The sequence below is a fragment of the Myxine glutinosa genome, chromosome 1, assembly GCF_964187855.1.
Source record: "Myxine glutinosa chromosome 1, kmMyxGlut1.1, whole genome shotgun sequence".
Taxonomy (NCBI): Eukaryota; Metazoa; Chordata; class Myxini; order Myxiniformes; family Myxinidae; genus Myxine; species Myxine glutinosa.
This window is the reverse complement of record NC_136261.1, coordinates 58,980,808-58,999,158: the sequence shown is the minus strand read 5'-3', so window position 1 is coordinate 58,999,158 and position 18,351 is coordinate 58,980,808. Positions and strand designations below refer to the sequence as shown.

Genomic DNA, 18,351 nt, shown 5'->3' with positions numbered 1-18,351 from the left:
ATGAAAAGCCCAAATGTTTTCTGATTTCAACCTGGATACCTATATAATTGGTGAGATGGTGATCTCAAATTGTCAAATATGGTATCAGATGTGGAAAAATTACTGTTAATCGATCGGTAAGATTAGCGAAGGAGTCACGTGACCTCTCAAATGTACTAATCACAAATTTTTCAAAAAACTAAAATAGTACAAACACAACCTATACATCAATTTAAAGATAATGCTACTGCTCATCTGAACGACAATAACTCATAAGGCTGAAAGAAGAGCTTGAAAAAAAAAATGTTACCACCTTAACTAACTTCTCCATATATACACCCTGTGAAAAATTAAAAACAAGTGAAATTTAATCCGTATACATGTTCTGGCCCTTGATGGAAAAAAACATTCAATATTGTCTACCCAAAAGCATTTCAATAATATGTTATATTTTCTTGATACTGCTTTTCAATATTTTGCCGCTTGATAATTAAAATGTTTGTTAAAATGCTAGATTCCGGGCAACGCTGGGTACCTTTGTGGGAGAGGGGAGGCGAAGGGTGGAGAAGGGAGGGGGAGGGTAAAGGTGGGAGGAGCGAGGGAGAGGGTGAAGGTGGGAGAGAAAGTGGAGGAGCCAGAGGGATGGGGTGGGGTGGCAGGCAATGCCAGGTACCTTTGCTTTTCTATACTATAAGTGGGCCGTATGTGTGTGTCCGTCCGTTTGTGTCTCCATTTTTCTCAGAGATGGCCAAATAGATGTTGGTAAAACTTTGAGGTTCATCAGTGAGTGACAAGGAAGTGTTTTCGACAAAAATAAATTGTGCAACAATCACTCTCTCGTGTCTGGGCCTTTGTATCCATGTGAAAGATAATATCAATTGATCCATGACCGCATTCCTTCGTGGATGTAGAGTGGTGTGTTAGGTACAAAAATAGAAGAAGAAAAAAAACAAAATTTGATTTCTTCAAAATGCTAATGGGATAAGATAAGAACAGCACTCGGCAATGCCAGGTACCCCTGCTAGTTAACTATAAATAAATGTACCATAACAGCTGGTTGTGAGACCAAACAACTCATAGGTTTATCTCACGGGTTAGTTGGCCGACATCGGTCGAAATTTGTCTTTGTTTACTTGCTTCATATTTGCATTAAATGAATTGGATGTTTTGATACATCCACTTGAAGAATAAATTTTTTGGGATTGCTGAGCATGCTTACATTTTTTTATGAATTCCTGTGAAAGACAAATACCCAAATCGAATTCCAACTTTCTTGTGTGTGTCTAAACACATGAGTTTATCCATCCTGGTGTAAGATGCACCTGCCTTTGGATCCTTTGGCAGGAAATTGATACGATAGGTTTTATCAACCAGAAGTCAGTAAAGGCATGCTTACCACTGTATGAAGCTCACACAGTAAAGCTAACATTTTAGGTGTTATCCCTTCATTGGAGAAACATACTGTCCTTTTCTCGGATATCTTTTTTTCGAATAACTCAAATTGGAATTATTTATGAGAGTTTGCTAAAGGATCCTAACATTCCAGCATTACCAACCCTGCAGTCAGCTTGAACCTTAGAGATAATTTGAACTTTCAACAGGTTATGCCCAAATGATCCTACGTTTCACCTTAAAAATTTAGGTTTTTGACCTCCAGAAACATGTCTAAGCACTAAGCAGACTGGGCAGCCATCTTAAAAGTCCCCTCAAAAGGACAATTTGCTTATGGATAGATACAACTACTAATGCACAAATCCCTAAATGTTCATGCAATGCACGGGATACCAATTTTAATTGGATTGACTCCATTGTGGTTTAAACCATGACCTTACAGCTCAAATAAGGGCTGCTGTGAGATTGTCTTTATGACATCATGTCTGTGGTGTATCTGCAGCTCAAAAAAGCCTTCAGCGGTTTGAGTCATTGGAGGTGGCAGAGAGTGAAAGGGCAATGGAATCCGCAGCCTCTCCTGTTTTTGTGCCACGCCAACGTTTCTTGTTCATATCCATCTCTGACACACAGGTAAAGATGACTATCGCTGATCAAGTACATCTGTCAACCTTAAACATTGATGAAGTTGGTCCGAGTACTATATTCTGACCCTCCTACAGAAATCCACTAATCAAATTATTAAATTGCTTTTTAGTGGACCACCCATGGGTTGGTGGGCAATGCTTGGTAGACTTCACAATTTGGATGATTTTTCTTTCTCTTCAGACTCGTGCAGACGTCCAACTTCATTTTGATCCCCATAAGGTTGTCAGGATGACCATCGAAGCCATTATTCAGATTGCAGTTATAGTCAACACGCTTAATATTGCAAATTTGGTGACTTCAAGTGCACTTCAAGCCATGTCGTTTTAACAAATAAATGATGGAATACTGCACATTGATTTTACGTGGCTCAGTTTTCAGCTGTAAATGGGGTCATGATGGTGCTGTGATGGATCGTTCTTCCACCGTTTTGATGGCCTTGCTTTCTCTGCCTGTGTTTTATTTTCTTATTCTGTTGGGAAGATTTTTGGGCTGTGCTGCTTTTTTATTCTATGGTGTCTAGATGAATGTGAATACTGTGTCTAGTATTCTAAGGCCCTTCTGTAAATATCTAGCTATAGCAGTTACCATGGGTGAACTGACATCAGTTATCTGCAGATCTGACCATGAATTCAGGGAGTGCAGATTTATTCTTCCCTCAGTCATTAATGAGCCAACTGTTTTTACTGACAATCCAATGGTGACTTGGTAATTCTCGTGAGACTAGCTTGGTTTACAAAAGGTCACAATCCCAAATCTTTAATACCGTTGCCTTTACCTGGATTTGAACTCGCAGCCTCTGAGATGCTACTTCAGTACAACAAACACAACATGCATTTTAAGGCCATTTTCCCTGCTAGAGCGGGGGTTAGCCTTGCGGTCCCCATGACAATCTTCTCCATTTTTCCCTATTCTCTGCATTTTTTTTTTTTTTTCCTTGTTAACATCTCCCCTTGTTTAACCCCCTTGCCCGCATTTCTTCTTCCACCATCTTCAGCCAAGTCTTTCTCGGTCTTCCCGTCCTCTACGTCCTTCTACATTCATTTCCATCACTCTTCTCAACCAGTCACTTTCATCCTTCCTCAACACGTGACCAAACCATCTCAACCTGGTCCTCTTCACAGCATCAATCACAGGCTCTATTCCCATCATCTCTTGCAATTCATCATTTGTCTTCCTCTCTCTCAACGATACTCCGCACATCCACCGAACCATTCGCATTTCCACCCTTTCCAACCTTCGTTGCTGCTCTTCGCTCATTACCCATGTCTCACTCCCATAAATCATAACACTTCTCACACATGCAGCATACACCTTTCCCTTCAGCTTCAACGACACTCCCCTCCTCATCAGCACACCACTCAGTTCCAGAAAATTCTTCCATGCACATCTCACTCGAGCAACCGTTGCCGAGTCTGATCCACCTTCTCCATTCAGCATGTCTCCAAGGTAGCAAAATGTTTTCACACCTTCCAGCTTCACGCCGTCTCCAAGATCCAACTCAACATTTCCTCCATCTGCAGCTCCCTCTGTGCACACCTTACATTTGAATGTAGCTGCCACATTGGTTAATGACCCTCTCAGACCACTACATTTTGATGAGCCCACTCAGCGCACATTGTACATTGAATGGAGTTCACTCCGCCACCCTTCCTGCACACAGCACATGGCCACTTCCCAGTTCTTTCCACCTCACCACATGCTTTACCACTTGCCATCACCTTCGTCTTTCCGATATTCACCTTCAGACCTTTTGTCTCCACACATTCCTTCCACTTGTTCATCTTTTCCTTCAGTCCATCCATATGTTCCGCAATCAACACCAGATCATCTGCATACAACAACTCCCATTGTAAACCCTCCTTTACATTCTAAGCCAGCACCTCCATCACAGCTACAAATAGTAGTGGACTTAGTACCGACCCCTGATGCACTCCCTCCTTCACTTCAAACTCACCACTGTTCCCGTCCTTCGTCTTTACATCTGTGCGCGCTCTTTTGTACAGTGCCATCACTACTCTGATCAACCATTCCTCCACTCCTAACTTCCTCAATGCCCATGTCAATACTTCGCTTGGAACCCTATCGAATGCTTTCTCCAGATCAACAAGCCCAATAAACAACTTCTTCCTCTTCTCCATGTACTTCTCCTGCAACTGCCTCACAATAAAGAGCGCGTCTGTCGTTCCTCTGCCTGGCATAAATCCAAACTGCATTTTGTCGATCTTCACCTTCTTCCTTATCCTCCTCTCCAACACCCTTTCCAATACCTTCATTCCATGCTCCAATAACTTTATCGCTCGGTACGAGCCACACTCCAGAGGGTCACCTTTCCCCTTGTATAGAGGGACGGGGGTACTCAGTTCCCAATTCACTGGAATGCGGTCTTCTTTCACCACCAGATTACAGATCTCTGTCATTCTCTTCACACCCCAACTTCCTGCTGCCTTCAACATATCTCCCACAACTCCCGTCGGCCCTCCCGCTTTTCTACTCTTCATTGCTTTTATCGCTTCCTCAACTTCCTTCTCAGTTATCTTCTCTGCTGGTCCTAAAACTGGGTTACTCTCTATGTTGCCATCCCATTCATTCTCTGTATTCAACAGCATTTCCATATATCTTTTCCATCTTCCTTTATTTCCATCTGGGTCCACAACGATTTGGCCCACTTCATCCTTCAAGCAACTCACCCCCATCACATCACACCTCTCTTTCGCTATCTGCTTTGCAATCCTGAATACCGCTCTCTGACTCTCTTCCGAATCCAAGCATTCTCCGAACATTTTCCTACATGCCTCCTGTGCCTTTCCTACCTCTTCCTTTGCAGCCTTCTTGGCTGCCTTATAACTTTCATGCTCTGCTTTTTCTGTTCCCGTACCCTTCGCCTTCTGCCACTCCTTGAACTTCTTCCTCTTCTCGTCAATCCTCTTTCCAACTTCATCATCCCACCACTTCTTCAGTGCCATAAATATATCCGAGTGCTTATTCAACTTTGTTGTCCGTACATAACGGCTGTGTGTCTCCTTTGATTTGGCATCAGATAACAGGATGCACATCACAAACACTGTCATATTGATGTGATAGGTGGTTGATGTGCTCAGGTGCTTGCCCATGCATACAACTGGTCTGTGGATATGGGTGCATTGTTGACACGGGCACTCTCTCGACTGGCACAGTGGTTAGATACCCGTGCCTATGTCACACGTTGCCTCCTCAGTCAGAAGATGGGTCTATTCCATCACTACCTTCTTGCCGACGCTCCTCAGCAGGTAAAACGTTTGTTATCTCTGCTTGTTCACCTGCCTCATTTATCGGACAACAAGCCGAATTCTCCTTTTACCAATGCACATTATCACCATGCCCTTCCTTTCTTGTTCCTCGACCCCTCTCTATGTACCACAACTCCAGGAGTTTACCCCATTCTTAACCTCTGTGCACGCTGTGAACATTTTGTTTGAAAGCACTCGACCACCCCAGCAGAAGGAAACCCGTGGGAACGGGGGGCTTCATACAAGCCGAGGAAGCAGTGGTAGGCATTGCATATTCCTTTCCTTCTTGCACCTCATAACCTTATCAATTTTTGACCTTTTAAGGAAATGATTTTTATTATTCTGTTACAATTCCTGCCTCCTAAGCCTGGTGTTGGCTTAACGGTTAAGGTGGCTGGCTTATGATTTACGGGTCTTGATTTCAAGCCCCTTGTCGTTGAAATAACACCAGGTGAGTTGACCCTGTCAAATCTCAGCCTGTCATCCTTCCGAGATCGGCAAAATGAGTACCAGCTTACTGATAATAGGGGCACTGCCGTGTTGCCAGATAATGATGCAACCAGCAGCGCAAGCTGCATTCGAAATCACATCCTGCCTCTTGGCTAGAAATATCTAATTTGTATATTTATCAGAACTTACCTTTAATCTCATATCCGATAACGGGAGCCATATATTTATTATATATGCAAAATAGTGGAATCTCTCCCCTGCCATCTCCCCCACCTCTTCCCCCTCCTTTTATTTCTCTCCCTTACTTATAAGGAAACAGATTTGCCTTTACCCCTCCCTCATCCCCTTTTGTTTTGCTCACAGATAAAGGAACTCCTCTTCGACTTCCCTGCCTCCCTTCCTTCCTCTGCTCCTCTATTTTCTTTTTCCTTCATTGACCAAGACTGATTGAGAAACTTGTTACGTACGTTAGATGAAAATTAATATTGTACTTTAACTGAAGACAAAGGATAGAGTATGCTCGTCATACCAGTGCCTTTTTTGCTTTGTTTGCCACTCTAACACACCAACTTTAGTACTTAGCTGCCTTTATATTTGATTTTCAGAAACCTTGCACTTTATCTGATGTCCTTGCACAGCAACAGTTGTACTCACACCACCAGCTGTGTCAAGCTTAGGCAGCACAGTCCTGCATCTCCCCGCCGAAGCACTGCCTTTCGATGAGCTTTTGAGAGATGCAATACCCGGGCCCGTGGTTCTTCCATACCATCCAGATCCCGCAGCACGACATGGACTGCAACAGCGAGACATTTGTGCAGCACGTTCAAGAGGTGTTGTTCAAATTTTTGTTTTTATGGATATTCTGCATATGTTAAGGCCATAAAAATTGTTACGACTGCCATGTAGCTTATCCAAAGTATTTGACTGCTGGCTTGAAAGGCTGTCTCTCCAATATAAAGAGAATGTAACATTCCTCATTGCAAATGGCAAATGACATCTTATCCTTATGATGAGGAATTATGTAGCACTGGTGAAGTGTTATTATGTGTATTACACAAGTACTGTATTGTATTACTATTAATTATGTAGTTCTAAGGAAGCGTCAACTCCCCAAGAATTATGGATGGGTTAGCTCCCCAAGAATTATGGATTGGTTAACTCCCCAAGGATTAAAGATTTGTTAACTCGCCAATAATTATGGGCAGGATAACTCACCAGGAATTATGGAGAGTTATCTCTCTATCCTCCCAGTTAGGAGTGGAGGAATGGTTGATCAGAGTAGTGATGGCAATGTACAAAAGAGTGCGCACAGCTGTAAGGACGGACGACGGGAACAGTGGTGAGTTTGAGGTGAAGGTGGGAGTGCATCAGGGGTCGGTACTAAGTCCACTACTATTTGTAGCTGTGATGGAGGTGCTGGCTCAGAACGTAAAGGAGGGTTTACCGTGGGAGTTGTTGTATGCAGATGATCTGGTGTTGATTGCGGAAAGTATGGATGGACTGAAGGAAAAGATGAACAAGTGGAAGAAATGTATGGAGACAAAAGGTCTGAAGGTGAATATCGGAAAGACGAAGGTGATGGCAAGTGGTAAAGCATGTGGTGAGGTGGAAAGAACTGGGAAGTGGCCCTGTGCTGTGTGCAGGAAGGGTGTCGGAGTAAACTCCATTCAATGTACAATGTGCGCTGAGTGGGTTCATCAAAAATGTAGTGGTCTGAGAGGGTCATTAACCAGTGTGGCAGCTACATTCAAATGTAAGGTGTGCACAGAGGGAGCTGCACATGGAGGAAATGTTGAGTTGGATCTTGGAGACGGCGTGAAGCTGGAAGGTGTGAAAACATTTTTCTACCTCGGAGACATGCTGAATGGAGAAGGTGGATCAGACTCGGCAACGGTTGCTAGAGTAAGATGTGCATGGAAGAAGTTTCGGGAACTGAGTGGCGTGCTGATGAGGAGGGGAGTGTCGTTGAAGCTGAAGGGAAAGGTGTATGCTGCATGTGTGAGAAGTGTTATGATTTATGGGAGCGAGACATGGGTAATGAACGTAGAGCAGCAACGAAGGTTGGAAAGGGTGGAAATGCGAATGGTTCGATGGATGTGCGGAGTATCGTTGAGAGAGAGGAAGACAAATGATGAATTGTGAAAAATGATGGGAATAGAGCCTGTGATTGATGCTGTGAAGAGGAACAGGTTGAGATGGTTTGGTCATGTGTTGAGGAAGGATGAAAGTGACTGGTTGAGAATAGTGATGGAAATTAATGTAGAAGGAAGTAGAGGACGGGGAAGACCGAGAAAGACTTGGCTAAAGATGGTCGAAGAAGAAATGCAGGCAAGGGGGTTAACAAGGAGAGATGCAGAAAATAGGGCAAGATGGAGAAGGCTAACCTTTTGGTTTCATGGGGACCGCAAGGCTAACCCCTGCTCTCGCAGGGAAAATGGCCTTAAAATGCAAGTTGTTGTTGTGTTGTTGTATCCCCCACCCCCCACCCCAAAAAAAAATTACGGATGGGTTAACTCCCCTCCAAAATTATGGACAGGATAACTCACGCAGAATTACAGATGTCATAACTCACACAGAATTACGGACGGGATAACTAAGAATTACCGACAGGATAACCCCTACAATTCCATATGGGATACCTCCCCCAGAATTAAGGACGGGGTAACTTCCCTAGAATTAAGGACAGGATAACTCCCCCAGAATTAATTCAACATCCCAATCGGGATGGCTTCATGGCCAATGGCTAATCGTTTTATTATTTAAGTATATATATTTTTCCCAACAAAGAAACACAGACACAGGAGGAGGCTACTTGGGCTATCATGCCTGTGCTATCTATATTGTTGAATCGGGGGCCCTGGAAAGCTGGGAGGGAGAGGTGAGGTGAGGAAGAGGTAGAAAGAGGAAAATGGGAGTGAAGGAAGATAGGGTAGAAATGGGAAGAAGGAAGGGGAATGTTGGGGTATGGTAAGGAATACATACAACAGACAAGACTCTACCAGTCACAAAGCCATATATAATGTAAACTTTTACCCGTGTGCACAAAGCGAAAGGCAGGGTTAAGCAATTGGTTGACTTTGTGTATCTGTGTCTACAGACGTCAGTTTATGATTGAGGAACTACTTAATTTCCAATGAATGTTATATTTCGAATGCTGTAGAACACAAAGCGGAACATGAATCGGAACAGGAACCTGCAGTTTAGCAGTAATTTGTCTCTGAATTTGACAAATTGCATGGCATCTCGTCCTGATCTCACATGCTCAAAGAGGAATGAGATAGTTATTTTAGTCTGTGTGCCTGCCTGACAGTCAAACAAAATTGAAAATCAATCCAAACTGGAAATTCACTGTTTTTAGGGACGTCATAAAGGACACAAACAACACGCATGAATAACTAAGTAAAGTGGTGTATAAGATGGTGCATCGATGGCGGTAAACTTCTAAAAAATGTTTGCTTTTTGTTTTTTTTCTAAAGCTTTTAAAATCATTATTTTATTTCATTGAATTATATACGTGAACAATGTAGAACATAAATCGCCTTGTTGGCACTTCAAAAATCTCCGGTTGAGCAGGACTGGGACAAAATATTTTGCCATTTTATGCCATCTTGACCAATTAAATTTACCACTCACACTCTCAGCGTTGGGAATATTTGAGATTCAGAAAAAATCCCAGCTCGTCGGAAATATAGATTGTGCTCAGAAATGCCAAAGCAAGAGTATAAAAACCTTTCTCATGGCCTTTTTTTTCTCAAGACTGCGTGCGGAAAGGTGTTCTATGAACTCTCTAATTTTATTTTTACCTCCGTCACCGAAGGTGGATGGAGGTTATGTTTTCAACCCTGTTTGTCTGTCTGTTTGTTTGTTTGTCTGTGAACAAGATATCTCAAAAAGTTGTGGATGGATTCAGACGAAATTTGGCAGAGAAGTTGTCCATGTGACTAAATTATAGCCCAAAAACGTTATGGATGATTTATGACTAAAGTGGTTGGATGAATTGATTAGGTGACAAGAACAAGCCAATTAGATTTTGGTTCAGGTCCGAAGCCAGATCCGGTCTATCAGTAGGATACAAAACAAACTGTTCAACCTGGCGGAGGTAGGTGCTCTACCGAGTGCCGTTCTAGTTATTGTCCCCCGACGCACCGCGGAGCGAAAGGGGGACGATGGTTTTCCCCTCCGTCCGTGTGTGCGTCCGTGCGTGCGTACGTGCGTGCGTGCGTGCGTACGTGCGTGCGTGCGTACGTGCGTGCGTGCGTAAGCGAAGGACCGAATTCTAATTTGGTGTGCGGGTGCATCCCACGTCAAAATCCAATATGGCCGCCGCCATGTATGTCTGACGCCATGTATGTCTGAACCTTGTGAGCGGAATATCTTGAAAAATAAGCGAAGTAGCAACTTCTAATCTGGTGTGTGGGTGTATCTAGGCATAAGGAAGACCGCTATTGAAAATTTGGTCGCCAAGTCAAAATCCAAGATGGCCGCCACCATATATATGTCTGAACCTTGTGAGTGAAATATCTTGAAAAATAAGCGAGTACCAACTTCTAATCTGGTGTGTGGGTGTATCTAGGCAAAAGGAAGAACCCTATTGAAAATTGGGTCGCCACGTCAAAATCCAAGATGGCCACCACCATATATATTTCTGATGGATGGAGGTCCTCAATGCCAAACAGGAAATTAGAGCTGTCTCCCTTGACATATCACGTGCCTTCGATACGGTCTGGCACCCCACTCTGCTCACCAAACTCTCCTCTGTTGATATCCATGGAAATCTCCACGCATGGCTGGCGGACTTCCTCTCTAGTCGTAGTCAACGTGTGGCCCTGAATGGGTTTCTCTCATCTCCTCTTCCTGTTCAGGCTGGAGTTCCCCAAGGCAGTGTTCTGGGCCCTGTGCTTTTTCTGGTCTTCATCAATGATCTCTCTGACTCTCTTGAAAATCCTCTCTATCTCTTTGCTGATGACTCTACTCTCTGTCGCTACATTCTTCATCCCTCAGATCGGCAGTCTGCAGCCTCCTCACTCTCTGCAGACCTGGACAAAATCACAGACTGGGCAAACAAGTGGAACATGTCTTTCAATCCTGACAAATCCCACACTCTTACGATGTCTCTCCGAAAAGACCGACTGGACAACCCTCCCATCCACTTTCTGAAAAATCCTCGCCAAGAAGTTCTGTCACTCAAGCTTTTGGGTCTCACTATCTGCCATGATCTTTCCTGGGAAAACCACATTTCAAATCTGGCCTCCAAAGCCAGTCGCCGACTGGGCATCCTCCGTCATGCGAAGTCCTTCCTTGGACACCTGAGCTCCTCACCACATACAAGGCTTTCATCCGCAGCTCAATGGAATACTGCTCTCCCCTCTGGGCTGGTGCTCCTGCCTCACACCTAGCTCGTCTTCACGCTGTTGAAACCAAAGCATTCAGAATCATTGGAATCTCCCGCGATGAAGCTAACTCCAAGGGCCTCTCACTCACTCACCGCAGGCAGGTTGGTGGTCTTTCCGTCTTCTACCGACTCCTCTCTGGCCTTGCCCCCCCCCCCCACCCCCCAGCTCTCTCTGGGCTCTGTCCCGCAAATATTCCTACAGGTCGCACAAGATCTGCCTGCAACCCTCTTATGGTTAAACTGCCAAAATCAAGACTCTCTGCTCACCTTCACTCCTTCATTCCTCTTTTCTCCCGCCTCTGGAACAAACTCCCTCACTCTCTTCAATCCCACTCCACCCTCCAGGTCTTTAAAACAGCTGTTCACCACCATCTCTTCTCTTCCCCCATCCAAAACCTTGATCTTTTCTATCCCCGCTAATTTCACCCCAATTCCACTTTTTTGAAATACCAACTTCTGTCCTGGAAGTCCTTGGTGTCCTTGTGTTTTATACTTCTCCCACCCCCCCCCCCCCTTCCCACGCCTCCTCCCCCCAAGCCCTCTCCCTCTCACACATCTCCCTGCTCTTAAATGTTGTGTGCTCCCAAGTGTTTGTGTGCTTCCCCTTCTCTTGTCTTCCGCTCCCTCTTTTTATATATTTTGTTTGTCTGGTTGATTTGTTTGTGAAGTAAATGTCAGCTCTTTCACGAGCCTCGATTCAGTATACAAAAAAAAGAAGAAAAAAAGAACCTTGTGAGCAAAATATCTTGAAAAATAAACGAACTGCTAACTTCTAATCTGGTGTGTGGGTGTATCTATGCATAAGGAAGAACGCTATTGAAAATTGGGTCGCCACGTCAGAATCCAAGATGGCCGCCTTGCGTCTTCCACTTTGTCAACTCACATCACTTCACCGACGGGGGACCTAGGCGTAACGCTTGCTTACATTATATCGCCTTCATATCAACACAGGCTTTTCGTCCTCGGTCTGTGACCCCTCTCGTGTATCTCCCTGGTTCTGTCAGCGCATTTATACTCCTTGATCGGACCTGGGATGTTGCAGCTACTATTTTGTTGGCAATGGGATGGAGCTCAATGCTTAATGCACTTGGCAATGCACCTTCCTATGGTCCAGCACCCTTTTTCTTTGACTCCCAATTTGGTGCGCCAAGCCGCCATATTTGTACAAACATGGGGCGTGTGATATCTGTGCTAATTATATGCAGCCGAGTTGAAAAGTTTGAATTTGAGTAGAAAAGTGATTGGTTATGAAAACGGAAGTTGTGCAAACAAAGCTTGCCATCCTTAATCTGCTCTGCGGAAGCTACCCTTGATGGATAAATCCATTGAGGGCATGTGTACGGTTTTCTAGAAATGGAGATTCACTTAAAGACTGCGAACCTCTTGGTGACCTGGCAGCAGCGATCAGCTCACAGCAATATGCCAATCACGGTAAGTGCTGACACTTTTCTCCCTGTAACCTAAATTTTTCAGTACGACAATTATTAATATCATTTTCCACTTTAATTAATGGAGGCAAATAAAAATTCCAATGTGGATTTTATTCCCCAAAATTTTTTGCTGCTTTTATGACCGACACAATATCTACTGTGCTACCACCACCAAGCCACCACGTAATGCATTTCCTGCTTACCCATGTAGAAGAAGGCATGTGTGTTTGGTTGGAGTTATGTAAATAGGAAAACTGGTTAAGGATGCCCTTTTTAAAATCCATCCCTTCTGAGCTAATTCAGAGTTCAAGAACTCGGAAGTATACCTTTGCAACACAATGATATTTTGTCAAGAAACTTTATCATATAAGCAGAAAAAAAAACAATTACATCATCTTTGGTGTCATTTTCACAAAAGAAGAAAGATATTTGGTTCATAGAATACTCAGCCTGTAAAATGAGCTCTACTTCTTTTGTATGCAGAACATGGCTGTGGGTAGCGTCATTTGCTTGGGGCGCAGCTTTGCCGCTGATATAGTGACCCTTTAGTTTAAAGCAGAAATTCAGAATTTTGCCAGGGTGCTGGCGATAGCTCGCCTACTCTTGGAGTAGGACACCGTGGTGTCTTTAACTGAGTGCAGCCACCAGTCAACTCTTTCCGTCCAACGATTCCAAGAGTGCATATAAGTCAAACATTTCTCAAACTATTGTATGAATCAAAGTTTTTTTCTGAAATAAACTGGGAGGTTGAGTGTTTCTCCATATCATCGCAGGTGTCAGAGTTGGAACTCATGAAGCTTTCAGCAAGATTGTTCCATTATCGAGCAACACCCCTATTATTTGATCCATCATGGGCATCTGGGACAGCTACACGTTCAGTAGGTTTTGGTTTTAAAATAACAAAACAGGGTCTTGGGCTGAGTTTTCATCTGAAATGGTTTGGTTTTAGGTCTGGTTTGGAGATTTGTTTCAAGTTTCAATCTGCTGTTGTTTTCCATGTCTGTGGATAAATGTAGGAATCCTTTATTGAATACCACTTGTGCACTCATCCGTTTTGCATCTTTCCTTTTCTTGTCGATCTTTTTCACTGTCCAAAAGAGACATTGGTCAACTGAATCAAGCCAAGGTCAAGCAGAAAATGCTGCTGGAAAAGTTGCTGCACTGCGACCACGGGCTGATGCCTGGGTACAGGAGCTCTGTACGGCATTCATGCAACAATTCTTGCAGTTCCTCCAAAGCCACGGATTTATCCTCATTCAACTACAGCCGCATACACCTACACGCAGGTGCATGCCCCTTATACACAGGACAGTCAGAGTTAAAATGTGGAAGAGGGGCTTATACTTTTGGCCTGGTATCAGTAATTGGGACCTCCAGACTGGGCTCACCAGACTTGGTGATGTAAAGGTTGGACCGTCCACTCTGAGTATGGGAGGTCAATGGTTCATACCAAAGACTTGAATATGGTACATTGGTACATGCTGCTTCATTGCTTGATGCTCCACATTTAAATGGAATTCAATACGAACAAACACCATATGTTGGTAATAATAACGTAGGTTTTGATGGACCTATGGCTTCCTCCTGCATTGAAGTTCCTTGTAAGGGAACTCGTATTATATTATTATTGGCCAATGAACAATTTAACAGGATCAGGGACCACCTCTCTTTTGTCCCATTCATAGATAATGATTTCTCTCTCTCTCTCTCTTTCTTCTTAAAAACGGTTGAGATCAACGGTTGCTTGAGTGAGATGTGCATGGAAGAAGTTTTGGGAACTGAGTGGCGTGCTGACGAGGAGAGGAGTGTCGTTGAAGCTAAAGGGAAAGGTGTATGCTGCATGTGTCAGAAGTGTTATGATTTATGGGAGCGAGACATGGGTAATGAACGTAGAGCAGCAACGAAGGGTGGAAATGCGAATGGTTCGGTGGATGTGCGGAGTATCGTTGAGAGGAAGACAAATGATGAATTGCGAAAGATGATGGGAATAGAGCCTGTGATTGATGCTGTGAAGAGAAACCGTTTGAGATGGTTTGGTCATGTGTTGAGGAAGGATGAAAGTGACTGGTTGAGAAGAGTGATGGAAATGAATGTAGAAGGAAGTAGAGGATGGGGAAGACTGAGAAAGACTTGGCTAAAGGTGGTGGAAGAAGAAATGCGGGCAAGGGGGTTAACAAGGAGAGATGCAGAAAATAGGGCAAAATGGAAAGATTGTCATGGGGACCGCAAGGCTAAACCCCGCTCCAGCAGGGAAAATGGCCTTAAAATGCCTGTTGTTGTGTGTTGTGTCTCTTTCTTCTTAAAGGTATTCCGTAAGCCGGACGCGTCTGTACACGCCATACCAAACTGAGACGAAGAGTAGAAGTGGGCGGCAAAAGACAGAAGAGGCAGGAAGAACAGGGGGTTCAAGTGATCAAGTGTTCCATTTACAGAAGGCTTTGCCAGCTGGACTGGTGCTTGTTGAGCTGGAGTTCCAGGTAATGCAGAGAACCTTTCAGGGTTAGCCGTTCAATCTTCAGTTCAAGGAATTGTACAAAGAAAATTTGTTCTGGTATTCACTGTCTTGTCACACCGACTTCGAATTTATTTAACAAATGTAATGACTATTTCATTGAGGACTTTTTAAAGTGTAAATAAATGAGGCTTGTTAAAAAAAATTGAAAGCTTGCCACTGCATAGTTAAAACCAAAAGAAGCAAGTTTCCATTTTCCTCCTGACCCTAATTTTTTTATCCTTAATTTTTGAAATCTCTTTGCAAAACGAAATGCTCAATAAAAACTAATCAATTTGAAATCCAGCATTATCCATGTGATGTCATCATGAAACAGGCTGTCTGTCACCTTGGTGTGAGCTCACACTTTGCACCGTCGGTATCTCTAGCAAAAGTTGGCTCTTGTCTATTTATCATCGCTGCTTCGACTAAAAAAATTGTTTGTTTGTTTTTTGATGCTTATTATTATCAAATTGAGATTATAGGTGTGTGCAAGATATTTCTGTTGTTTGCACTTGCATTTTTCTCCACCACAAACTTGAGAGGAGTTGTGGATTGACTAAGATGTGGTGTCTCTGCAGGGCTGCTATTTCTGTGTGAAGTTGTATGTCATGGCGTGTTGCGGCCTGAACGAGAGCAGCTTATCTCAGGTTAGTTGCATTGCTTGATGGTTGATGGGAGTGGTGGAACATTTTTTGGAGAGAGAGAGAGAGAGGGAGAGAGATACTCTCTCTCTCTATCTCTCTGTCTCTGTCTCTGTCTGTCTCTGTCTCTGTCTGTCTCTGTCTCTGTCTCTCTCTCTCTCTCTCTCTCTCTCTGTCTCTCTCTCTCTCTCTCTCTCTCTCTCTCTCTCTCTCTCTCTCTCTCTCTCTCTCTCTCTCTCACTCTCTCACTCTCTCACTCTCTCACTCTCTCACTCTCTCACTCTCTCACTCTCTCACTCTCTCACGCTCTCACTCTCTCACTCTCTCACTCCTTCCCTCCAGAAACAGAAATCTTAAACTATGTCACCGCCAATGGACATTCCACGCCATGTAAAATGTGAGAGAGACGCTTTGTAAAAAAAAGACCCAGCAATACCCTCTGTCACCTCTACACCATCTCCCTCCCTCCCCTCCCCACCTCCCCCCCCCCCCCCCTACACTCTGCCTCCCTCCACTCTCCCCCTTCCCTTGCCCACCCACCCCTGCCCCCCCCCCTCATATCCCCCTCCACCTTTCCTTTACCTGTGGCCGGGAAGAGCTTTAAAAGAGGTCCTATCAGACCTATATAGTACATGTGCATCTCACGAAGCAGTAGTAGGGACCTATTCATTTTTCCCCAGAGTTCTCCCAATTTCACTCAGAAAACCTCGAGGTACCTCTAAAAATGCAAACACACATCATATAGAATAGAACTTACGAGTAAGCAATCCCCCAGTTTGAAAGGCACACATCTATTTAGTTATTTGAAATGCATTTTTGTGTAAAAGCATCTAATTTTGTCCGATATTATTGGGATTTGTTTTAGTCGAGTCTGAAACGATGTCAGTCACAGTAAAAAATTATATCACAAAAAATGATATAATAAGACTAAATTGTGGGATAACCCAAAGGGGTTTAGCTTTGTTAGGCCTCAAAGCATGGGGAAATTTAAACATTAATAAAATCAAAACCTGAGACCCCACAAACACGTCACCTTATTCTTCTCAGGAAACACTCGTCTCTCCAAATATGCTCACATACACCCACTCACTTTATTTATTAATGACATAAGATACTTCAAATGTACACCAGAGACCTATGGGACATCAGAGCTATGCAAAGGGAACAAAATGGCAGCGCCTGGCTAATGTGCGGTACTTGTAGCACTGGGGTGGAGGAGGAGGGCATAGCCTGTATAATGGGTGGGGCTAGCACAGACATAAACTGACCTTTATCGATAAGATTTCAGCTCACCTGGAACAGAAATTGTTCTGGGGAGGTATTACAATCGCGCGGTATCAGTCAGGCAGTCAGCAGTCAGTGAGTCTGGCAAGCAGGATGTATGTAAACACTCGGAACTTCTCCAAAACTTCACACACTATTTTGATTCAACTTGACCACAACCTTCATCACCCATTATATACCAAAGTTTGTTCATTTCATGAAATAAAATCAGGTGTTTGTCCCCCAAAATAGGTATTTACTTTATTCTCTGTTGCATGATGTATTTTGTGGGTTATCCACGCATACCAGTGATTCCCTGGTTCTACCAGGTGAGCCCTGGGGGCATTGCCCCTATTTTTACATCAATGTTGTCAAAAATATTCTCAGGATCAATTGACATGTTTATGATGGAAAATTAGTAAGATGTTACTCATACTGTGAAGCATAAATAAGGTTTTTAACGTGTAATTGGAGCAAAGGAATGAAGCAGGTAATGGTACAGAAAACTGACTATTGGTGATTTTCTTACAGGGTGGCGTTGGGCAATCAAAGCCCATTGCAGATGACTGCTCAAAAAGCGAATCGGTAAGTTTTGTTGGCCTTACTTGTTCTTTTGCAAGTTGCATCCCTTTAATGCCAACAAGCAGACTTGTGCCAACAAGATAAAGATTTGCCTCCAAAATTGGAAGAACTAATAGAGGATATTAAAAATAAAATAAAATCCTGACGTGAATCCAAAGCATCATTCCATTTGTACACATCTCCTTATTTACCTTCCCTTACCTTCAAATGTTCTCTCCCCAGGTTTGGTTGCCTCTGGTTGAGGAGTGTGCCAAAGTGCGTTCACTTTTCCATCTGCGTTCCTTCAGCTATGACTTCCATCTTCGTGCTTTGCAGCAGTATTTACTTGGTCGCCAGCTCACCTTTCCACCAGCTTACTCTCTTCCTGCCTTCCTTACCTTGCTTTCTGCTCACCATCGGAGAGCTCCTGCTCATGCTCGCAATCACGTGCACCAGGGTATGTTTGTGTATATATATATATATATATATATATATATATATATATATATATATATATATATATATATATATATATATACAGTTGTATACATATATATACAGTTGTATACATATATATACAGTTGTATACATAGTCGAGGCTCGTGGAAGATAGTACTAGTACACTAGACAACTGATCAGATCAGGATGCAGCATGACAAAAGAAACAGCAGAGGTAGAGGGAAACACCAACAGCAGAGTCGAAGGCCAATAAAGAGGGAGGTGGACAAACGATGAGTGTGGAGAGGAATGTGGGACAGGAGAGGATGCCTGGGGTGGATAAGATGGATACAGAATGAAGCTCTCGAATGAAAACCCGAAATTTGGAAGGGGGAGGGAT

The 18,351-nt window shown here is 43.5% G+C and overlaps 1 protein-coding gene across 7 annotated transcripts in view; it reads left to right on the top strand.

The window, feature by feature from the left end:
• SZT2 (SZT2 subunit of KICSTOR complex) overlaps positions 1-18,351 on the top strand; it is a 283,208-nt gene that overhangs the window by 230,052 nt on the left and 34,805 nt on the right. For 5 of the 7 annotated variants that reach the window (XM_078772210.1, XM_078772202.1, XM_078772206.1 and 2 more), the window contains 11 exons: positions 1,874-2,001; positions 5,115-5,282; positions 5,422-5,542; positions 6,371-6,562; positions 12,476-12,555; positions 13,328-13,432; positions 13,653-13,840; positions 14,860-15,031; positions 15,627-15,695; positions 17,484-17,537; positions 17,757-17,970. In XM_078772210.1, the coding sequence (XP_078628336.1) occupies positions 1,874-2,001; positions 5,115-5,282; positions 5,422-5,542; positions 6,371-6,562; positions 12,476-12,555; positions 13,328-13,432; positions 13,653-13,840; positions 14,860-15,031; positions 15,627-15,695; positions 17,484-17,537; positions 17,757-17,970 (1,491 nt within the window). Of the gene's footprint in view, positions 1-1,873; positions 2,002-5,114; positions 5,283-5,421; positions 5,543-6,337; positions 6,563-12,475; positions 12,556-13,327; positions 13,433-13,652; positions 13,841-14,859; positions 15,032-15,626; positions 15,696-17,483; positions 17,538-17,756; positions 17,971-18,351 lie in introns of those variants that run through there. The other 2 variants (XR_013622459.1, XM_078772215.1) reach the window with 2 other exon arrangements.